The 25,261-nt window shown below is 44.0% G+C and overlaps 1 protein-coding gene across 1 annotated transcript in view; it reads right to left on the bottom strand.

The window, feature by feature from the left end:
• The window catches only part of LOC127678063 (IQ motif and SEC7 domain-containing protein 3-like), a 213,067-nt gene that overhangs the window by 71,968 nt on the left and 115,838 nt on the right, over window positions 1-25,261 (bottom strand). Inside the window, exon 2 of the mRNA XM_052172885.1 lies at window positions 14,858-14,887. Within this exon, the coding sequence (XP_052028845.1) occupies window positions 14,858-14,887 (30 nt within the window). The remainder of the gene's footprint in view (window positions 1-14,857; window positions 14,888-25,261) is intronic.

Genomic DNA, 25,261 nt, shown 5'->3' on the forward strand with positions numbered 1-25,261 from the left:
CTTTAAATGGATGAGAACAGTAGGGAGCATGGGTGTTACCTGTATAGTATATTCTTGTCAACCTGCACTTGGCCTTGGGCGATAGAAGGCTGCCTTGCTCCACATGAAGATGGGAATCACGATATTCCTGAAGTCAGATAGAAGCCATTCTCTGGCTGTCATCCACCCTTCCCAACTCAAAAAGGACAGAACAATCACTACATCCTGACCCGAGCATGGAGGTGGGCTGCAGGGAGGGTCTTGGAACTAAAAACAGAGTAGCAGATGTTCTGGCCTTTGCAGAAAGGCCTGGGAACAGCTGTATGAAAGAGGAACAGTTAAAAAAGCTCAGACGTGACTTTCATGGGGGTGAGGGCTGTAATATGCTCATACCACTGCCCTTGAGGAGGAAAAGAACCCCATGAAGGGGCTGGATGTGTTATGTGATCATTGGTTTGGTTCCTCAAGGATGCTCTCAGGGACATATGTTGCTTGTGGGAGGAGAAGACACTTTGGAGAGATAACTTCTACACCTGAGAGTCTACTGTGTGCTTCAGCATCTCGTGAGCTGGTTTGGAAGGCTGGACAAAGAGGCCACAGGAAGTCTCTGAGTCACTGTTTTGACATGTATATGCAGCTGAGAGCATAGATATGGGAGAAGATAATAGAAGAACCCCCCTTAGAAGAAACATTGAGTACCAGTATGGGGAATGCATGCTTTGGGGATCAGGGAGTTAGGTGTGGCTCAAGGAGGAGACTCTTAGAAAAGAGTCTCACTGTAACTCTGAAAAGGTCCTGTATGCTCAAGGAAGTCAGGGACCTGGGTGATAGAGGTATAGCAAGATCAGGGTCAGAGTTGGATGCCAAAATAAGAGAGAGAGAGGAAAGCAGTGATGTGAAGGTACATAGAAGGCCTTAGTTATAGAAGGCAGCTGGTTGAGGTCATATAAAATCACCTACTGTCTTAGTCACTGTTCTAGTGCTGTGAAGAGACACCATGACCAAGGAAATTCTAATAAAGGAAAGCATTTAACTGGGGGAGTTTGCTTATAATGTCAGAGATTTACTCAATTATCATAATGGTGGGGAGCATGGTGGCATGCAGGCATGGTGTTGGAAAGGTAGCTGACAGTTACATGCTAATACAGAGAAAGAGAGAGACAGAGACAGACAGAGACAGACAGAGAGAGACACAGAGACAAAGAGACAGACAGAGAGAGAGGTAGAGGGAGGGAGAGAGACAGAGAGGGAGGGAAGGAGGGAGGGAGGGAGGGAGGGAAGGAGGAAAGGAGGGAGGGAGAGAGGAAGGGAGGGAGGGAGACAGAGGGAGGAAGAGAGAGAGACAGATAGGGAAGGAGGGAGGGACAGAGGGAGGGAGGGACAGAGGGAGGGAGGGACAGAGACAGAAGTGGGAGGGAGGGAGAGAAAAGCAAAGCCCTGGGCATAGTAGAGAGTTTTTGTAACCTCAAAGTTCATCTGTGGTGACACACTTTCTCCAACAATGCCACACCTCTCAAAGCTTGTAATGTTTTCTAACAGTTCCACCAACTGGGAACAAATCATAGGCTCATATATTGGAATAATATGAGCTTCTGGGGGCCACTCTTATCAAAACCACCATACTTCTACCTAGTTGCCAGGCCTCTCCTTAAATGTAGGCTTCCCTAACTGTTCCCACTTTGTATCTTGATATAGAGTTTGCTGATTTCAATGAATTGGTGGCCTGGATTTGGGTTAATTAATTGATGAGATAAAATGGAAAGGATTACAAAGAAATGCAAAAATAAAGTAGCTGAATTAAAAACTGAGGGTCCAGATGTCAACCTCAGACTCTCTAGTGGGCAGCCTGCCATGGCCTTAGGGCCTTTGCACGTGCAGCTCTCTCAACCCAGAACACTGGGAAATGCTTGCTCTCTGAACTCCTTTGGGAGCCTCCACAAGCCCCTTCTGACTTCATCTTCTAGGGCTAGCACCTAGTTCATGTTCCTAGATCTCTCTCACTATGCTGTCACCTCCCAAGAATTCGACTCTCCTCCTGCTTCACTCCCCACTTTGCAGGTTTCTGGAACCACAGTGGATATGCTTGGAGTGAGTCAGAACTGTAGACCACACATACACCAGGAGTGCCAGCAGCTCTCTATTCAGTATTTACAGAGTTGACATTGGATGTGGCTAGTGACTGGGCTGTAGGAACAGCAATGAAAAATAGAAGTACTTGCTGCTCCATGACTTCACAGTGACCGTGGCAGGCTGCGATGGTTTGAGTGAGAATGGCTCCATAGGTGCATATACTTGAATGTTTGGTTCCCAGGTGGTGGAACTGTTTGAGAAGGATTAAGAAGCAAAGGCTTTGTTGGGGGATGTGTGTCATGGAAGAGGAAATATATGAAGTTCCAAAAGACTCATCCCACTCCCAGTAACTCTCGCTGCCTGTGGTTGTGTTTCCAAATGTGAGCTTTCAGCTATTGCTCCAGTGCTATGCCTGCCTGCCTACCTGCCTGCTGCCATGCTTTTGGCCATGACAATCAGAGACTCTAACCCTCTTAAACTATAAGCCCCAATAAATTCTATAAGCTGCCTTGGTCATGATGTTTTATCACAGTCACAGAAAAGTAACTAAGGGCATGTGATCAGGGGCTAATGCCACAGAGTAAGCAACTCCAAGAACAAGAGGGTGAGGATAGGAATGAATGAGCCAGAGCAAAGGTATTGAGAGAGATGCAAGGGATGTCTGAGGGCCCAGACAACATGATGTCGGGAAAATGGAAAGGACTTACTCTGGTAGTATGAGAGCCATAGGTAGGTGCTAACCACGAGGGCATGGGACTGAGTGTGGCGTGGGGATAGGGATGCTGAGGGAGAGCGTGGGAGCTATCTCTGCTGATAGGAAAGGCAAGGGAAGTTCTTCTGAGGAGGTGACATTGGAGGCATGTCTTCACGTTTCTCTTGTTTCCACCCTGTGTCCAATGCTGGATATAGTTTATTGTTTATTGATACTGTTAACTGTCAGCAAGCTGGCAATGGGAATTCCCTGACCTTCACCTCCTGACTCCCTTGACACCTACCCATCCATCGTAAGAGAAATCCTCTTGGAGATTCAATTTCTAAATATAAACTGATCTATTTAGTTGACCCCACCCCTTTGCCACATCAGGCTCATTCTCTCCTGTCCCATCCTCCAGAAACAGCCTATACTACAGAGCTCAGAGAAGTCACTCAAAATAGCCTGTCACTAGTCAGCTCCCCATCACTATTCCTTCCTCCAGGGCAAGCAACATCTCTTGCTCAAGGCCTTCCATTCCCTTGCACCCTGTTATAGACTCTGGAGCTCTGTACGATCCTATGAGGATGCACTGTCCCTTCCTGGAGCTGAGTAGAAAACTGCTCTCTGGAGTCATTTCTCTGTGCCATGCCTACAATCCTCCAACCATACACCATACTGCCAAGCCTCTTGTAAACACTAGGGAATAAACAGACAAGGAACCAATGAACAACATACTGTCACCCTTTGTTCATAGAACAATATAGTCCTGTGCCACTGAGATTAAAGATTTCCCCAGTACATTATGCTACCGTCCCCATTTCCAAGCATCTGAATGCTGGGGTGATGTAACAGCAAGAATTTTAAAGGGAAGATGGAATTGCTTAGAGGTCAGGAACACCATATCCATAGAGGGCAGCTTAGAGTGGCCTGGCTTAGCACTATCTCTGATTCTGTCCCTGAACAGAGCACAGTTACTTTTCTAATTAAATGTCTCAACTTGTCAGCTAAGCAGGGAGCACAGCAGTTCCAGAGGCTTCTCTCTAGTGATAATCTAGTTATGCCACAATATTGCAGCCTCTCCCCCCATTTTATTTAATTAGGAACTGCAGGTGTCATCAAATAGCATCTCTGAGGGAGCCTGGGGTGCAGTGTGGGAGGAGGAAGCAGCCACTGCCCCAGAAGATTTTGAATGTCCTGTGTTAGAAGCACTGGGTTTCACCTGTGAGCCTCTGTGGAAGAGCCAGGACAAGGGTGAAGGATCCAGGCTCCACTGTCATCGTCCCTAGGAAACAAGAGCTGAGCATGGCAGGCAGTACAGTTCATAGAGTAGCCTGTCCCAAGGGAAGGATGCAAGAAACATCCCAACAAGTCTGCAGGACTAGCCAGGATAAGAATGAAGACAGCAGTAAATGGAAGTGTGCACTTCTCCAGTGTCTATCAGAGGCAGGCAGGTCCTTCCAGAAAGTGCCTCTGATTCATGGCCCTGTCAACCAGAAGCTGCCCTCACTCCTCTCAGATGGCTGCATCTGAGTGTCACCGTCTCCAGCAGCAAGAGCAGCAGAGGAAAGATGAGGAACTGTCACTTTCCTTAAGAAGACCAAAAGTAACACTCACTGCCAATGGAGGAAAATTTTCCCCCACCACAGCTTAGTTCAGAGAAGGCTATGATGATCTTTGACTCTCACTTTCCCCACTATAAGCCAGCTGGAGGACAGAGCTTGGGATGGTTTGGATCTGAAGTGTTCTTCAATGACCCATGTGTTAAAAGCTGGGTTGTAAGTCTGAGGTGTTACTGAGAGTGGTGGGCACTAAGAAGCCAGGGCCTAATAGAACACAGATAACAGAGTTGCCCTTGAGCAGGCATTGCACCCTAGTTCCTCATTCCCTCTCGTTGGTTCCCAGGAGATGACTGGCCTACTCCATCACACACTCCCCGCCATGACGTACTATGCTGCCCCAGGCTCAAAGCAATGGGCCAAGGAATCTTGGACTTGGACCTTTGAAAGCAAGAGTCACATTACAGCCTTCCTTTTAGGTTACTCACCCCAGGCATTTGTCACAGCCACAGAAGGCTGCCAAGTACAGTGCTCTAAGGGAGGAAATGAAGACTGCTAATGAGAATCGCCAGGTGACCTTTTGTATTCCTACCTGCCCCTGTCAGAGCTCCCATTGTGGTCGGTCCTCCTAGTGGATTGCGTATATGATCCATTATTTCTGATCAGCTAAAAAACCATAGCCATCAGGCACCACTCACTAAATGATGCTGGCACATGGTTGATGGGAATTCATACCAGCCCCAGGGCTTCTTGTGGGAGGCAGTGGGAGGCCAGAGAAATATAAGAATGAGAGGAGAGTTCAGAAAAGACACAAGTTGGCCAGGGACACTCTACTCCACAGGAAAACATGTAGAGGTACAGGTGGGCCTTAATACCTATATTCACCGCCAAGATGATGTTGTGAGAAAAGTCCAAAGTATCCATTGAGATTCAAAACAAACTGTAAAATCAAAAAGAAAATCATGCATTTTCTAGATACAGTGAAACCTCAGTGAGGTAAGACTACGCCATCACTGCTCTTCACCAGTCAGGCCCAACAGATGCTGTCCAATTTGGGCAAAAATAATATCTTCTATATCCTGCTAGCAAGGAGTCAGACCAGTGTCCACAGTATAGGGTAGAGATGATGCAATGGACCCCGGCTCATCTTCAGGATTTCTAGACCCAAATACCTAGTGCAACTTTGTTGAAGCCTATGGATATACAGAAGCGAGTGTATGCAAGTCTTCTAGGAGACCTGCCTCAGAGATGGTGACAGCCACTGTGTCTCAAGTATTCACTGCAACATTACTTAAATGGCCTCAAATCACATTGCTTTCAATGCCCTAGGCATAAGAATCAGCAGAGCAAAGCAGGATCCCTCCAAGAAATATCACAGTAGGAGTTTGGAGGTCAAGGAAAAACTGCTGGCCTTTTCCCAAACCAGTCTTGAACTGACTCTGTGACTTCTCCCTTCTGAGTTCTGGTATTAGAAGTAGGAGCCTTGACTTGCAATAAGGCTTTTGATGAGATTTCCTGTTTCCTAAAGGGTCTCCTGGTTCTCAAAGATGGCTGTCTTTTCTAGGCTTCTTAGTGAAAAGCACAATGCCCTCCCCCACTCTTCAGGCAAGAAACCTAACTTCCTGATCTTTCTTATTCCCTTGTCCGAGTCAGCACTGGGCTAGCTGCTCCTGATGGGCCTGTCTTCCTTTCTAAGTCACTATAGAGTCATCATTCAGTCTTCTGGGAGTGCCACAACGCTAGCCACTGACCACAGCAAGACCGGCAGCTGAAGTGAAGTGTGGCCTGAAGATTAGAATAACTGTAATCATCTTTCATGAGCACCAGCTTCATTATTATAAGAAACAAAATTCATCAAGGACCACCGTCATTATCCCTGCAATCCAGGAGGACAGAGAAGAGGAAGTGTTCCAGTTCTATGACTTCTCATCATTGGCAGACCTCATCTCAGGGACCTGTCAGCTTGTGCTCTTGGCATGTGAGTGCTTTGAAAGGCTGGGCATCATGCTGGTGCCCTCATGACTGGAATCCTGCTGTCTGCATACTCCTTTCCTGCACTAGATGGAGAGCGCTGGCCTAGACAAGCCAGATACACAGAAGCCTGGTCTTCATGACTGACTGGTCCTGCAGCTGTTTTAGTTTATTCCTGCTGATTCCCAACATCGATGTCAGGATCTTGGAAACTCAGCATTCTCTAGTTTGCCACTTAAAATGCAGGGGGCATATGGAGTGGACTTTCTCAAGTGACTTTGAAACATACAGGACATTGCTCTTAATCATGGTCACTCTGAAGTGCCACAGCTCTGCAAGCAGACACCTCCTATCTAAAACTCTATGAACCCTTCCCTCTCAAGGTCTCCTACCTCCCAAGCCTCTAGCCACCATCTTCTGCTGTTCGGTTCTGGTTCAGCCTCCTTAAGTTCAGCATAAGTGAAACAAGGCAGAATTTCTTTCTGAGGTAATAGAGATAGTGCATGAAAACCATCCCACAGTATGTAGATATAGCTATACAACATGTACACCCCATAAATCACTCAAATGACTGCCAATCAAAAATGACCCTAAAGAACATGCAGTTAAAATACAGAAACCCAGCTGACTGCCTGCCATCTTGAGTCTGTGGCTACCTGTTTTTTACCTAGCTTACTGAAACCACTTTGTTCCCTCATCCAGGGTGTTACTTTCAGGCCTTGAAGGCAGTGGCAAATTCTTAAATCACACGTGGCAGTCCTCCTGGTCACCCCCTTCCATCTCTCTTCACCTCCCCAATTGATGGTTTAGTTAGTTCCTGTGTGTCATGCTGGAGTACAGGCTATGTGGCCATTGCTTTACCAAGTTTTCTGTGATGTAGTAGCTCCTGGATCCCCCAAGGGTCATAACATCAGTCATTATGGCCATAATTACGGGTTTTGGGTTACTGGAGACTATCTTGCTAGATTAAGTACAAAATTCCTGAACCTAGTGTCCATGATGTGCTGTGACAGTGTTGGGCCTCTGTCTGGGGCCCAAGTGAAGAACGGATGGTACAGCAAGGTGAGTGGTAGTGTTACACTCTCTACTCAGGACTTTCTGGTCCCTCTAAATTGGCTAGACTCTGTAACAATGAAGAAAATGGAGGACTCATAGATATGCTCCTCAGGACTAGAGCAGCTTATACCTTGCTATACACTTAGTGTTCAGATCTTAATCACTAGCTTTGGCATTGCCTCCAGAATCTATGGTGTTGTTGGACTTCAAATCTACAGTTTATACTTCCACAGTGTGTCTGCAGAACCTCCAGCAGCCTCCTCTTCCGTAGGTGAGCAGTCCATAAGCTGGTGTGGTCTCTCTGACCTGTATGCTTCATCAACACTGACCACACCATCACTGGCCATGCTACTGAGGCTAACTAAATAAAAAAAGGAAAAGGAAAAAAATCAATAAAAAAATTAAAAGCTGAAATCAAAAAAAAAAAATCCAGCAAAGAAGTAAAGTAGTCACAAGTCTCACTGAATGGACTAAAATTCAGCCTGGCCAGGCTCTTACAGACATGGTGTTCGCAATGCCCTAGTTGGCTCTTTCTGATGACAAAGCAGGAAACAGACCAATTATAGTTTGGTATATCCAACAGCAGTCATCTCTCTTTTGGCCTCAAGGGGAGTCCAAGTGATGATGATGATGATGATGATGATGATGATGACTACGACAACAGACCACAAAAGCTTTCACATCAGTGGATCATGGAGACTGATAGCCACTTGTTTGGAGAGTCAAGTCAATAGGCTGCTCCAATGTCCTTTTCAATTTTTAGTCTGAGAAGCTATAAGCTTGGCTGTAAGACCTCATCATCCTACATATGCAGTATCTAATCCCTTTTCATCATACCAGCCTGACTAATGTCAGAAGGATGGTAGCACCTCACTAACTTTGAGCTACTATCACAATTTCCATCTCCTAAGACACCACAGAACAGACACATTACTAACATCTAAGGGGCTGAAAGAAGAGTTGTTCCTGAATTCCTCCAGAAGGTCCTCATCAGATTTCTTACTAGAAACCTTGTTACAGAAGGCAGTGAGTTGATACTTTCATAGTGTACTTCAAAACTAAGAGTGAAGAATCATACTGCCAGAGACATGGTCCTTCCAATAGGACTGAGAGATGGAGCATTTCCACATACCCTATTTCCTCTGTGCTGCTATAACAAAATGTCCTAGACTGGGTAATTTGTAACCAACAGAAATTTACTTCTCACTATTTTAGATGTCCAAGACCAAAGCACTCAGGAACTCAGTGCGTGAAGAAGGTTTACTTTCTCTCTCTAATGAGACATTGTTTGCTCATGTGGCAGAAGGACTGAACTCAAGCCCTTTCTCCAAGGGTAACACATTCCATCCCAGAGGGCAAAGTGTCATTGTGTCATCATCTTCTAAGGCCCTTTAGGACTCTTCCCTGAGAGGTGAGGTCTCAGTGGAGATTTTGAGGAATATAATCATCACAGCACCAGATAAGAAAGAGTTGGCATCATTTGTCTCCTCCAGTTGTCCCTTGAATGAAAGGAGTCTTTAGCTTGAAGTAAAGGACATAAAAAGACTTAAAGGCCACTGGCAAAGGTGAACAGTAGTGTTTTGTTTCGTTTTGTTTTTTGACATGATTCAAGAGATAATATAGAAATATGAAACAAGTGTAAAGCTGATATTGAATGCCCAATGAAAATACCTGAAACTCTGTGACATTGCTAAGTGAGAGGGCAGGATGGAGATGTCCAGGAACACTGTTCAGTGTTATAAAAGCTATACTGCAGAGGGGTGAACACTGAAGAAGGGTAACCTTGTGGGAACGAAAAAGACAAAACAACAAGCTATCACAGCTATACAACACACCTAAGATGAAAGGGACAGGAATAGAATGTTTCACCATAAAAATAAACTGAACTGAACAGAAGACAATCCTGTAGGGAAAAAGGAGCAAAGACATAGAAAACAAGGAAAGAATGGCGGAAGCCCTCACTTAGGGAATCGATTAAGTAGGATCACAGGGAAATATGTCCTAGGCAACGGGAATGACAAGGACAGAGGTGCTGGGCATCCATGAACTCGGAGCAGGAAGGTCAGAAAGCCAAAGTGTAGTGATCAAAGAGTGAATGGAAAGACCAAAGATACTCTAGAATGAGACATTCTTGTTTCTGTGTGAATCAGGGGAAACCGAGGCTCAGGGAAATGGAACCTTTCTGCTGCAGCCCATATGCCCTCACACAGATGGTTCCAGAGTCCTCTTGTGCACAAACTCTGATCCTGGGTTACCGACAGATGTTCTTATCTAATATGTTCTTAGTGAAACTAATATGTTCTTAGTGAAACTACAAATGAGAGCTATGAAGTTTTAGAGACAACTCAGTCAAACCTCCACCGAGTCATCAGTAGGCTTCCCATCCCACCAGTCTCTCTGGATCATCTCCTACACAGGCACCAGACTATTCTAAACACATAACTGGCTTTTTGCCTAATTTGAATTTAACTTGAATCTGATTCCTGAAATGTTTTTCTACCCGTGTTAAGGAATGGGTCAGCAGTGCCCCCAGAAGCAAGCAGAACATGTACACCTACTGCACTGTACATCAGTGTTGCTTTTCTGAAGCTATTTCATACTAGTTGAAACTCTACCTTCTGGATGGAGATGGGAGGCTCATAAGACTCAAGGAAGCCAATAAAACTGACAGGGCTCAGAAAATGTAGAAAGTTTTGACTTGAAAAGCTCATAAACTTATAAAACATGAATGCCACTCATGAGGTTTTCCTTAAAAAAAAATACAAGAAGTAAATGATTGAAAACTACTCAGTGCAGCTACCTGCACACTGTACAGGGAGCTGCAGGGATGTCATTTTTATGAACTGTCATCCATGCTGGGGCGATTAAGGTGTCCAAGCATCACCCTGTAGGTAAACACAGTAAACTCAATGGTTCACTAGAATATTGATTTGGAGGGAAATTTCGTTGAGCTGTCATCAGTGCCCTGTCTGGAGCAAACAGGTGTTTTGTTTTGTTTTTTCATGTCTCCCCAGGAGAAGTCACACAAGACAGTTGAAGACCCACAACACTCTGACCTTATTTAGTACTCTAGATATAACTGAAAGGAATATTAATGAAATGGAAGGCTTTCCTGAGAAAATTGCTCAGGATGTGGTACTGAGAATGTAGAAAACAGAAAGTAAAAAGTCAAGCTGTGGAATGAAGAATGTCCCCAGAAACTTCAATCAGAATTACAGAAGGAGAGTAGGATGCATGGTGGAGAGATGAATGAAACTCTGCAGCTGGGACTCTAGCACTTCCTGTTCAAGACAACAGGGGTTCCCTCAAACCCTGCTCAGATATTCAAAGAGCTGTGCCAGCAAAGACTAGTAGGGAAAGGAAAAGAAGAAAGACACTGAATGTGACACATACTATCTGCTGCCCACACCCCTGTTTTCTTGTTTGTTTGTTTGTTTGCTTGCTTGCTTGCTTTAGTTGGTCCATGGGGCTTGAGGATGGAATCCTTACTCCCAGGCCCTCATGGAGCACATGTACACTATATCCATTGGGTTCCATGGCCTTAGTGAGAATAAAGCATGAACACAGTTTGTGCTCAATAAGGATTCCTAATTTAGTTTATTCAGTGTCAAACCCAAGTTGACAACGAAGTTTAGAGAAAAACAGATAGAACTTCAGAACTGTCTGACCCCAGTGCCTGCATTGATTCCATAATGCTAAGCCACGTCTGTGCATACTATGTGATAGTTTGTCTGAAATGCACCCTGAAAGCTTATATGATACAGATTTCGTCCCAACATAACAGTCAGGGTTCTGAGATGGAACCTTTGGAAGATGTAAGGGATAGTTCTATGTCAATTTGACACAAGTTAAAGTCATCTGAGAGGAGGAAACCTCAATGTAAAAAATGCCTCCATAAGATTGGGCTATAGGTGAAACTGGCTAAGGCATTTCTTAATTACTGACTGATGAGGTGGGCAGACATTGTGGGTGGTGCCACTCTGGACTAGTAGTCCTGGGTTCTATAAGAAAGCAGAATGAGCGAGCTATGTGGAGCATGCCAGTAAGCAGCACTCCTCCATGGCCTCTGCATCAGCTCCTGCTCCCAGGTTTCTGTCCTGTTTGAGTTCTTGTCCTGACTTCCTTCAGTGATAAACTATGATGTGGAAGTATAAGCCAAATAAGCCATTTCCTCCCCAACTCGTCTTTGGTCGTCATAGCATCATCACAGCAATAGAAAGCCTAACTAAGACAGAAGGCGATTAGATCATAAGGGCTGTGACCTCACTGATGGATTAATCCATGTTTAAATGTGTAATTTTACAGGCTATTGAGAGGTGGTAGAAACTTTACGAGGTGGGACCTAGCTGGAGGAAGTATGTTACTCCAGCATGTCCCTGAGTGCTGTTTCCCTTCCTACTCTACCTAACATTAAAGAACTGCCTTAATATTCTGTTTTGTCAGAGGCCTAAAACCATGAGGTCACGTACTGTAGATTATAGCCTCTGAATCCACAAACCAAACCAACTCCTTTCTACCCCTAAAGTATGTTTCTCAGGTATTTGTCACTGCATAGAAACTGACTAACATTCATCTCAAGGCCACTAGCTCAGTCTTCATTTGGTTACTATGGGCAAGGCTACAAAAGAATCCCCAGCCTGTTTCTCTCTGGTCTTTAAAGCTAAAAGCATGGCTCTATTTACCTGTCATGGCAAACTCTCCTACCACATCTGTCAGTTCTCATATTGGCCTCATGAGGGAAATAAAGAATGTATTCTCATCTGGAGTTTAGAGGTGAAGAAAAGGGCTCAGATAATTTGGATCGTGGATGAAACAAGGGATATGTTCACCAAAAGTCCAATTGTTTTCACTAACACAAAGCTCAGCTTCTCTAAGAAAAGCCCACTCACTCCCCGATGAGTAGTCCTCCAGCCCTTGTTCCCAACCCTGAGTTGCTTGATGCTGCCTTTAGAAAACATGGCACAGTTCAGAGGCCCAAACAAGCTACATGGGACCTCCTTATTCAGTATTTTCCTAACCAGCAGCAACAAATTTCCCACACATCCATGAGCTCATACTTGAGAAGTAGGGACATGTTCAACCCTGGGCAATGACTTTGATGGAGAGATGCAGCCATTCCCTCAAGAGGCTGTATCTTACAATTATATAGGGCTTTGTTAATACAGATTTCTGGGTTCCCATTAGACACCCTGGTCCCTGGAGTCTGAATTCTCAGCAAGCACAATGGGCCCCGGTACCATGCAAAGGGTTTGCAGTGAGACATGCAGGTTCTACACTAGAAGGCTGCAATATTTGAGATGAGCTATGGCATTCATTGTCCTCGACTTCCTTGGGCTGAAGGAACAGAGCAATCACAGATGTCTGAAGGGTGGGGTGGGCTGTGCAATATGTTAGGTAGGCTGTGCAGATGAGGCACATCCCTCATTGAATATCATTTAGTCCTCTTCCTGAGCACAGGCAGCAAAGTTCATTTCAAAGGTTTGACAAGCAGCCAGTAAAAGAAAAGGTGCAAGGTTGACCTGTGCAAAGTGTTCGCATTTTAAACAGCCTTGGCGGCCCTCTTTCCTGCCTGCCTGCATCTCTCCATTCCTCTAGAATCCAAATTCTACAGCCCTCTCTTCTCCCAAGCTGCCCTCCCTCCAATAAAACATCATTAGAGGATTCAAATTCAGGGCCTCCAGAGCTCTCTCTAAATGGAATCAAAAGTAGACACATGGTCCCAGGAACAATGACCAAAGTCCTGCGTTTGCAAAATTGTTCAGAAAAAAAAAATGAGTCATTTCATTTGTGGAAAATGAATACATCTGATCTTGCAACGTTTTTGCCTGGGGAAAAGTGGTGCACATGAATTCCCAAACACGCTCATGCCCAAAACAGCTCTCTGCTAAAGAGGCTTAGAGAATCTGCCAGAAGGCGGCAGCTTGCGTCATGGGAATTCAGGAAGAGTACCCCCTCCCAAGTAGGGCCCCAGACAGAGTGAGGTGTCCTGGCTATGGGTATGTGACCTTCACTCTGAGCAAACACAGTTAGCTCTTGGCATCCATTGCATCTGCCTTAAGTGACAGGCAATCTGAGCAGATTGTACACAGCCTGCTCATTGTCCGTGGGAGAAGTCCACACCCTAGACATCAATCAGTCCCAACCCCATAGTCAAAAATTCCTTCCTCTTTAGGCCACTTTATTTTTAGCTAACTGTTTGAATGAATAGTATAGAATACTGTTCATGCAGAAGCATCACTAAAAACATGCCAAGGAGGCCTCTGCTCCTAGCTGCCGAAGAGGTTATCTTACTAGTGTCTTTCCACCTCTTTTATTGTCTCACATCTGTCCTTTCTTGTGGAAAGGGAGCTACAGATACACAAGCTCTCTCCTCCTGCCATCTCCTTAACCACTTGCTCCTTCTGAGCTTTCCCTCCCCCAGTATAAGAGCTTCCTTGTTCCTCGCACAGTAGGGCCACTTTGTCTACTTCACTGATTATTGCATCGAGTTGTTCTAGTCACCGTCTGATCCTTCCTTCCATCTCTACCCAGTCTCTACCACCCAGATGTCTCCCCTCTTTGATATCAGCTCCCACTGTTACCAGCCTGGATACTATATGGTATGTCCCAAGCTAATCTCCTCCAGAGCTCTCTCTAAATGTTTAGGACTTTCCCGTCAGCCCTTCTTGGTGTGTCTCTGCTTCCTGATGGAATTCTCAGGAGCTCAGGGGCTCTAGAAACAGTCCTTTCATCTCACACAGACTCTCCCTAGCTGCTGCCCATCTGCTCAGGAGATAGTCACTCTGCCTTCCATGTCACATCTTCAGGGTACCTGGAGAACCCTTCAACACTGACACCCAAGTTCCACCAAGCTGGACCTAGAACCATACACCAGCCATCTTAGCCATCACTGGGAGACCTAGAAGTCCATCATCTGCCCAAAGGGTTCAGAGCTCACAGGCTATTAAGTTGCCTCATAGCCTCTCCTCCCTATCATGATGGTCTCTATGACCCTTTCACTTCCCTGATTCCTGAGCTGAGAGCTGACAGAGGCAGAGGCACTGAGATACAGAGGTCCTACTCAACCCTGCCCCTCCCTTTGGCCCAGTCACTATTCCCACTGTAGACAATACACCATGTTTATTAGGTGGGGTAGAAAGGGGCAGAAAACTCCCTGCATTCCCTGCCCCATGGAGATGTAGCCATGTGATAGTCAAGTGATGAGAGCCTGTACTGAAATAAACATCCTAAACATTGTGACCAACAGTGACAGTGCAGAAACTTCTATTCCTAAACTAGCCACAGTTTAAGCAACAGGAGGAACTAGCAGCCTTAACAAGGAGAGAAAACTACCAATGCACATGCTCTAGAACTTACTCTAAACCAGGAAAAATCCACATGATAAATGCAGGTCTGTGTACTCCTAGACAGCAGACCATGGCTGGACAGCGGTCAAGGGGGCAGAGGAACTCATAGAGAAGAAATTAAAGCACATGGTTTCTGAGGGCCACTCCCGAGACAGAAACACAGAAAGGGTAGATGAAGCACATACCTGATGCTGCGAGAACTTTCTTCTTCAGACCTGCAATGAGAAGAACACATACTTAGACACCACATCCTTCATTCAAGTGACCCATAGGATACTACCTGCAGAGACGCACAGGCCTCTCAGCTATTCCTGAGCCCTGTGCCCAGCACAGCAGAATGCTAGCCGGCCCAGTACCAGCACAGCCTGTGTACATTTCATCTGACTCCACCATGGAAGTCACATCTCCTAGAACTCTTAGGGCTTCATTCGCTTTATTATCTGGACCCATGTCATCCAAGGAATTGGTGGCAAACTTGGAGACACTTCTTGCTCAGAAATGTTACACAGGCCAGAGAGCTGCAGAAGGAGAGAAGCCCCGCGGCCATATTCGCTGCCTGCCTGAACAGAAAAGGGTCACTAGGTACTGTATCACCCTGAGCTTTAGATCTCTGGTGGTGCAAACTGCCAGGGGTCTGCCTGCACTCAGGAACTGAGCACATAGGAGGTTTGTCTGCCAGCCCGCTGGGAGTGGGACCTGTGTCCTGCCCAGAGAGCAGCAGAGGAAGAGATTCCCTGTGGCCATATTCGCTCCCTGCCTGGACAGAAAAGTGTCACTAGGTACTGGATCACCCTGAGCTTTAGATCTCTGGGGGTGCAAATCTCCAGGGGTCTGCCTGCACTCAGGAACTGAGGACATAGGCGGTTCATCTGCAAGCCAGTCCATCGCGGGACCTGTGTCCTAGGTGAGAATCAACAGAGGGAGTGACCCCCACCACACCATCTTCACTCCATAATAGAGCAGACAGAGAACACCTGGTGACCTTGACAACCTAAGTATAACATCGCTTGAGGCAAGACTGAGCAGGGCTCCAAAGGCACGAAAGAGGAAGGCAGCATATCAGTAATCTGTGCCAGAGGAAACCCAGTCATCCAGTGTTGCAGAAATAACCTTAAAGATCCACAGTAGGTTGAAGCACCAGCCAGTAACAATAAGACCATCTAACACCTGGGAGAACTAGATGGCTAAAGGCAAACATAAGAACGTTACTAACAGAAACCAAGGCATTATGGCAACATCTGAACCCAATTCTCCAACAATAGCAAGTCCTGGATACCCCAACACACCAGAAAAACAAGATTTGGATTTAAAATCACTGGTCATGATGCTGGTACAGGAACACATGAAGGACATACTTAAAGAAATTCAGGAGAAAATGGATCAAAAATTAGAAGCCCTTACAAGGGAAACACAAAAATCATTGAAAGAAATTCAGGAGACTACAAAAGCCAATAAGGAGGAAATGCAAAAATCACTTAAATAAATACAGGAGAATTTTGATCAACAGGCAGAAGTCATGAAAGAGGAAACACAAAAATCTCTTAAAGAATTAGAGGAAAACACAAACCAGCAAATGACAGAACTGAGCAAAAACTTCCAGGATCTGAAAACAGAAGTAGAAACAACTAAGAAAGCACACAGGGAGACAACTTTGGAGATAGAAAACCTTGGGAAGAAATCAGGGACCATAGATGCAAATATCAACATCAGAATACAAGAGATAGAAGAAAGAATCTCAGATGCCAAAGATACCATAGAAAGCATGGACTCAACAGTTAAAGAAAATGAAAAATGCAAAAAGCTAGTAACCCAAAACATCCAGCACACAATGAGAAAGCCAAATCTAAAGATTATAGGCATTGATGAGAGTGAAGATTAACAACTTAAAGGGCCAGCAAATATCTTCAACAAAATTATGGAAGAAAACTTCCCTAACCTAAAGAGAGAGTTGCCTATGAATATACAAGAAGCCTACAGAACTCCAAACAGACTGGACCAGAACAAGAATACCTCCGTCACAAAATAATCAAAACCCCAAATGTACTAAACAAAGAAAGAATACTTAGGGCAGTAACAGAAAAAGGGCAAGTAACATATAAAGGAAGACCTATCAGAATTACACCAGATTTCTCACCAGAGACCATGAAAGCTAGAAGATCCTGGGTGGAGCTCATGCAGACTCTAAGAGAACACAAATGCCAGCCGAGACTACTATACCCAGCAAAACTCTCAACTACTGTAGATGGAGAAACCAAGATATTCCATGACAAAACCAAATTTACACACCATCTTTCCACAAACCCAGCCCTACAAAGGATAATAGGGGGGAAACACCATTACAATGAGGGAAACTATACCCTGGAAAAAGCAGGATATTAAGCTTCTTTCATCAAACCCAAAGAAGATAACCACACACGTATAAAATTAAAATCAAAAATGATAGGAAGCAATACCACTACTCCTTAATATCTCTTAACATCAATGGACTCAATTCCCCAATAAAAAGACATAGACTAACAGACTGGTTACGTAAACAGGACCCTATATTTTGCTGCATACAGGAAACACACCTCAGTGTCAAAGACAAAAACTACCTTAGAGTAAAAGGCTAGAAGACAATTCTACAAGCAAATGGTCCCAGGAAACAAGCCGGAGTTGCCATTCTAATATCAGATAAAATTGACTTTCAACCTAATGTCATCAAAAGAGACATGGAAGGTCACTTCTTGCTGGTCAAAGGAAAAATCCAACAAGAAGAACTCTCAATCCTGACCATCTATGCCCCAAATACAAGGGCGCCCTCATTCATAAAAGAAACTTTACTAAAGCTCAAAGCACACATTGCACCTAACACAATAATTGTGGGTGACTTCAACACTCCACTCTCACCAATGGACTGATCAGGAAAACAGAAACTAAACAGGGAGACAGTGAAACTAATTGAAGCCTTGGACCAATTGGAGTTAGCAGATATATATAGAACTTTTCATCCCAAAGCAAAAAAATATACCTTTTTCTCAGCACCTCATGGTACCTTCTCCAAAATAGATCATATACTTGGTCACAAGACAGACCTCAACAAATATAAGAAGACTGAAATAATCCCATGCCTCCTATCAGATCACTATGAAGTAAAAGCGGTCTTTAATAACAATAAAAACAACAGAAAGTCCACATACACATGGAAACTGAACGATATTCTACTCAATGATACCTTGGTCAAGGAAGAAATAAAGAAAGAAATCAAAGATTTCTTAGAATTTAATGAAAATGAAGGCACAACATACACAAATCTACGGGACACAATGAAAGCAGTGCTAAGAGGAAAACTCATAGCTTTGAGTGCCTCCAAAAAGAAATTCGAGAGAGCATACACTAGAAGATTAACAGAACAACTGAAAGCCGTGGAACAAAAAGAAGCTAATTCACCCAGGAGGAGAAGACAGGAAATCATCAAACTCAGGGCTGAAATCAATCAAGTAGAAACGAAGAGAAACATACAAAGAATCAACAAAACCAAAAGCTGATTCTTTGAAAAAATCAACAAGATAGATAAACCCTTAGACAGACTAACCAAAAGGCACAGAGAAAGTATTCAAATTAACAAAATTAGAAATGAAAATGGAGATATTAAAACAGAAGCTGAGGAAATTCAAAAAATCATCAGATCCTACTACAAAAACCTGTACTCAACACAACTGGAGAATCTGGAGGAAATGGACATTTTCTTAGATACCAATTACCAAAATTAAAGCAGGATCAAATAGACCATCTAAACAGACCCATAACCCCAAAAGAAATAGAAGGGGTCATAGATAGGCTTCCAACCAAAAAAAAAGCACAGGTTTCAGTGCAGAATTCTATCAGACCTTCAAAGAAGACTTAATACCAAGACTCTTCAAACTTTTCCACCAAATAGAAACAGAAGAAACACTACCCAACTCCTTCTTCGAAGCCACTATTACGCTGATACCAAAACCACACAAAGATCCAACTAAGAAAGAGAATTTCAGGCCAATTTCCCTTATGAATATTGATGCAAATATACTAAATAAAATTCTTGCCCACCGAATCCAAGAACATATCAAAACGATCATCCACCATGATCAAGTAGGCTTCATCCCAGGGATGCAGGGATAATTCAATATAAGGAAATCCATAAATGCTATCCACTACATAAACAAACTCAAAGAAAAAAACCACATGATCATTTCATTAGATGCTGAAAAAGCATTTGAGAAAATTCAGCATCCTTTCATGCTAAAAGTCTTGGAAAGGGCAGGAATTCAAGGCCCATATCTAAACACAGTAAAAGCAATATACAGCAAACCGGTAGCCAACATCAAACTAAATGAAGAGAAACTTGAAGCAATCCCACTAAAATCAGGGACTAGACAAGGCTGCCCCCTCACTCCATATCTTTTCAATATAGTTCTTGAAGTCCTAGCTAGAGCAATAAGACAACATAAGGAAGTCAAAGGGATACAAATTGGAAAGGAAGAAGTCAAACTATCACTATTTGCAGATGATATGATAGTATACTTAAGTGACCCTAAAAACTCTACTAGAGAACTCCTACAGCTGATAAACAACTTCAGCAAAGTGGCTGGCTACAAAATCAACGCAAGCAAATCAGTAGCCTTTATATATTCAAAGGATAAGCAGACTGAGAAAGAAATTAGGGAAATGACTCTCTTCACAATAGCTACAAACAGCATAAAGTATCTTGGGGTGACTCTAGCCAAACAAGTGAAAGACCTATATGACAAGAACTTCAGATCTCTGAAGAAGGAAATTGAAGAAGATCTCAGAAAATGGAAAAATCTTCCATGCTCGTGGATTGGCAGGATTAATATAGTTAAAATGGCCATCTTGCCAAAGGCAATCTACAGATTCAATGCTATCCCCATAAAAATCCCAACCCAGTTCCTCATAGAGCTAGAAAGAGCAATTCTCAAATTCATCTGGAATAACAAAAATCCCAGGATAGCTAAAACTATTCTCATCAGTAAAAGAACTTCAGGGGGATTCAGTATCCCAGACTTTAAACTTTACTACAGAGCAATAGTGATAAGAACTGCATGGTATTGGTACAATGTCAGGCAAGCGGATCAATGGAATAGGATTGAAGACCCAGAAATGAACCAACACACCTATGGTCACTTGATCTTCGACAAAGGAGCTGAAAGCATCCAGTGGGGGAAAAAAATAGTCTTTTCAACAAATGGTGCTGGTTCAATTGGAGGTCAGCATGCAGAAGAATGCGAATCGATCCATTCTTATCTCCTTGTACTAAGCGCAACTCCAAATGGATCAAGGACCTCAACATAAAACCTGACACACTGAAACTAATAGAAAAGAAACTGGGGAAAACCCTTGAGGACATGGGCACAGGGGAAAAGCTCCTGAATAGAACACCAATAGCTTACGCTCTAAGATCAAGAATTGACAAATGGGACCTCATAAAATTACAGAGTTTCTGTAAGGCAAAGGACACTGTCAAAAGGACAAAATGTCAACCAACAGACTGGGAAAGGATCTTCACCAACCCTAAATCCGACAGAGGGCTAATATCTAATATATACAAAGAACTCAAGACGGTAGAACCCAGAGAACCAAATAAGCCCATTAAAAAGTGGGGTACGGAGCTAAACAAAGAATTTTCACATTAAGAACTTCGAAGGGCTGAGAAACACCTTAAGAAATGTTCAACATCATTAATCATTAGGGAAATGCAAATCAAAACAACCCTGAGATTTCACCTCACACCAGTCAGAATGGCTAAGGTCAAAAACTCAGGAGACAGCAAGTATTGGTGAGGATGTGGAGAAAGAGGAACACTCCTCCACTGCTGGTGGGATTGCAAGATTGTGCAACCACTTTGGAAATCAGTCTGGAGGTTCCTCAGAAAACTGGGCATGACACTTCCTAAGGGCCCTATTATACCATTCCTGGGTATATACCCAGAGGATTCTTCAGCATGCAATAAGGACACATGCTCCACTATGTTCATAGCAGCCCTATTTGTAATAGCCAGAAGCTGGAAAGAACCTAGGTGTCCTTCAACGGAGGAATGTGATATATTTACACAATGGAGTACTATTCAGCCATTAGAAACAATGAATTCATGAAATTCTTAGACAAATGGATGGAGCTGGAGAACATCATACTAAGTAAGGTAACCCAGTCTCAAAAGATCAATCATGGTATGCACTCACTGATAAGTGGATATTAGCCTAGAATCTTTGAATACCCAAGACATAATCCACATATTAAATGATGTCCAAAAAGAATGGAGGAGTGGCCCCTGATTCTGGAAAGACTCAGTGCAAGAGTATAGGGGAATTCCAGAACAGGGAAGCAGGAAGGGGTAGATGGAGGGAAGAGGGCATATGGGACTTGTGGGGAGTAGGGACCCAGAAAAGGGGAAATCATTTGAAATGTAAATAAAAAATATATCAATAAAAAATTTTTTTAAAAAATTTAAAAAAAAATGCTACACAGGGCACATAGTAGGTAAATGAATGAGGAAGAGGCTGAAGGCCTCCCTCTGTCCCTAGAAGGAGTCCCCAGTGTAATTCCCATTGCCATCTCTACTTTCTTTCTTTCTTTCTTTTTTTTAAGTTTTTTGAGACAGGGTTTCTCTGTGTAGCCCTGGCTGTCCTTGAATTTACTCTGTAGACCAGGCTGGCCTCGAACTCAGAAATCTGCCTGCTTCTGCCTCCCAAGTGCTGAAATTACAGGCATGCACCACCATGCCTGGCACCATCTCTACTTTCAAGAACCCAGAAATCAATGACAGGCACTTCTCAGAACAGACAAGACTAAATGTCAAGAACCTAGACATTAGATTCTATTGCACAAATCTCACAAGGTGCCAAAAGTGCCACCTTCTTTCTCCACTAAAAGAAGGTGAGTTGGGGTTAAATCCCATAATGACTGAAGTCCTGAGTGCGCTTCCTGGGTTAAGGAGAACACACTACAGTACACATTCAGGAATTTAATATCTGGCTGCTCCAATCTGGATTTTATTACCAGAAATCAAAGAGAAATAAAAACATACTTAACTGAAGTTAGATAGCTTATCCTTCTGCCCAAGGTCTGTCCAGCAATATGACCCGCAGAAGCTAGAGCATTAGTGGAGAACTCTTCAACACACACAGGACTAAGACAGCTTTCCCCAGCAATATGCCTTTCTGACCAGTCTAAGCCTTCTCCATGAACTATCCAGGAGCCATGAGAAGTAGAGCAGGTACAGTGTCCCCTTTATCTGTGGTGGATGTGTACTGAGGCCCCAGAAGATGGCTGAAACCACAGTTGGTACCAATACCTATGTAATAATTAATCTTGACTGTCAGTTTATTGTAATTAGATACCTCAGATTACTAAAATGCACTCCAGGGCATCTGTGAGGGTGCCTCCGGTGGTGATTAGATTCTGAAACCTCTGATCTGATCCACTGATAGATTCAAATTTGGGATGTGCCGGGGCTGCACAAGCTGGGGCCTGGTTGGAGACACTGAGTTACTAGGGTTGTGCTTTTGAAGGGGATGTGTGGGCCCTGGTCCTGGTCCTGGTCTACCACACCTCTTGGCTTCCTGGTCACTGTGATGTGAGCAGCTTTGCCCCTCCACACCCTTGAGCCACGATATTCTGCCTCACCACAGTCCAGAACAGGGTAGCCAGCTCTCTATGGATGGAGCCCTCTGAAACCCTGAGCCAGAATAAATCTTCCTTCCTTTAAACTGTTGGCTTTAAACATTTGTCATGGGGATGGAAAGTCTAACTCTTGCTATAATTAATTTAGTGTCTTTTTCATCTTTATGGAACACTTAGGCACTGTGGCCATAAATTCTGAAGTTTGAAGGATGACAGAAAACACATCATTTCTTTTTCCTTCGCATGACTAAAGAGAAATGTTCCATTCTTACCATACCTCTGCCATGATTTTCTTTAATAGGTCAAGAACTTTGCACTTACCAGCTGCTCCTTGGTTCATCTCGGTTGCCAGTGTCACTACTCTCATATTTCGAAACCACTGGCACTAGACCTGATAAGTGGGACAGCTAATAAGGGACTAACAAGGGAAGGGTTTACAGCATGGAGACACTGGGCATGATGAGGCAGGATGGAGCAGGATATAAGATTTTATCACACTGATCAGTGTGTAATTATAAACACAGCATGAGGGCTGAAGAGAAGGCAAAGTGGGTAAGAGCACCCAAGTCCAGTTCCCAGCACCAACATCAAGTGGCTCATAACCTCCTGTAACTCCAGCTTCAGAGGATCCAGTGCCCCCTCTCTGGACTATGTGGTCACCTGCACACATGGCACTCCCCATGCAAACGTAAATTAAACTCTATGAAGTCATTCTAAGCCTGAAGACAAGTCAATGACAAAAGGAGAGGGAGAGAATGAGAACAAATGTGTCATATACACATGCGCTCAGGCACATATCACAATCCTAACCTCCTTCTAGGTTGTTCTGTCTTATGAACCTCTGGGGAGGTCCATACTAGGAGCATCTGAGGCTTCCTGTCAAAACCTCAAAGATGAGCTCAGAAGGTTTTCCATCCATCTGGGTTTACAGCCCAGCATTATGACAATACACTCTCCCTAGTGCCTGGGAGAGTGTGCTAGTTTGAATAAAAATGGGTCCCATAGGATAATATATATTTGATCACTCTGTCACAGGGGGTGTTACTATTGAGAAGGATTAGAAAGATTAGGAGGTGGATTGTTGGAGTAAGTGTGGCCTTGTTGAAGGAAGTGAGCCATTGGTGTAGGTTTTAAGGTTTCAAAAGCCCATGCCAGGTTCAGTCAATCAATATATTTCTCTCCCTTCCTCTCTTCCTCCTTCCTTCTCCCTCTTTCTATCTCTTTCTCTCTGCCCGTGAGTCGGAATGTAGTTCTCAACTACTTTTCCAATACCAAGTTTGCCATGCCTGCTGCCACACTCCCTGCCCAATGATGATAATGGACTAAACCTCTGAAACTGTAAGGAAGCCCTCAATTAAATGCTTTCTTCTATAAGAAAGAAAGCATGGTGTCTCTTCCTTTGTCACAGCAATAGAACAGCAACTAAGACAAGCAGAGCCCTCTGGTCATGCTGCCACTGATCTCCTGATGTAACAAACTGAGATGGTCTCTTTCTATGCCTATTTCCTTCTGTATTATTACTCAGAAACACAATGCACTTGATCCCTCTGTAGCTCAACCTTTTCCTGTTCCCCTCAAAAGTCTTAACCTTGAACCCCACCAAGTCATAAGGAAGTAGTTTAGGTTGTTGCTCAAACATAGATAGGTCCTATATGTTGCCACACATTAAAAACTAACTCTGACCCTGAGCAATTCCACATGTCCTCCAATGGTGGCTAACTGTGGCTGTCAATTTGTCTGGATCTGGGTGCTTCTTAGTTTTTATTGTCAAAATGACACAACCTAGGGTCAAGTAGAAATCTCAACTGACAAATTGCCCAGATCAGACTGGCTTATAGCCAAAGTGTAAGAGGAACTGTCTTGATTGATGATTGATGTGGGATGTCTCAGACAGTTGTGGGCAGCACCATCTGTAGGCAGGTGGGTCTGGACTGTATAAGAAAATTAGCTGAGTGTGAACCAGTGAAAGAGCTAGTAAGTAGCATTCTTCCATGGTTTCTCCTTTAGTTTTGCTCTGACTTCTCTTGATAACAGATTGTGACCAGGGAGTTGTAAGCCGAAATAAACTCTTTCATCCCACAAGGTGCTTTTGATCAGAATGTTTTATCATAGCAACAAAAGCAAACTAGAGCACCTCCATTACCCGGCTCCCCTTAGTGTTTGGGAGTCCCCCTGTGACTTCTTTGTATAGTGTCAAGGACTTTGGTCACTCTCTTTGAAACCACAACCAGTATGATCTCTGTAGGAAAGTCTTTTGTGTGAACTCTTTGCCACTGCTTTCAGGATGTCTCCAACTGTGGGTGCAGTTCAATAAGCATGAAGACGGCAGGCATTTGCCATCTTAGTAATTTTATCCTGTATCATGCAGCCATAGATGGCTTATACATGGTTCCTTCCAATACCTCCCCCATAGCACACTGAAGGCAGCTTCCACCTAGATCCCACTTGAGGCTCTCTCACAACTGCCTGTCCACTCAGTAAATGCCCATCATGTCTACTGTGCATTCCCAGGGCTCACCCAGGCAGAGACTTCTTATTATGTTACTGAGTTACAGCAAGGCCAGCTCAGCCAGGAACCCTGGCAACCTGGGATGTGGCAAAGCCAGGAGATGCCAGGTAACAAAGCAGAGCCCTGAGCTGCCAGTCTGTCTGGGATACCACCCAGTACTGCTCCAGATTGACTTCATGTGGATTCTAAAGTCATTCAGCCTGTGTCAGCCTTAGTTTCCTTATGGATTTTAGATGGGGGGGAAACCAATTAGTCCTCAAGAATAAAATAAAGAGAAAGCCCAGGTGCTCAGCACATAGTAGCTGCCAACAAGCTGTGTTATTTGCCACCTGTCTGCAGGTAAAATGGAGACTATATGGTGTTCCAGCCATGAGGCTGCTTTGTGGCGGCTCTGAGGCTGACTATAGAGTTTACAAAGATA

This window comes from Apodemus sylvaticus, chromosome 2, assembly GCF_947179515.1.
Source record: "Apodemus sylvaticus chromosome 2, mApoSyl1.1, whole genome shotgun sequence".
Classification (NCBI taxonomy): domain Eukaryota; kingdom Metazoa; phylum Chordata; class Mammalia; order Rodentia; family Muridae; genus Apodemus; species Apodemus sylvaticus.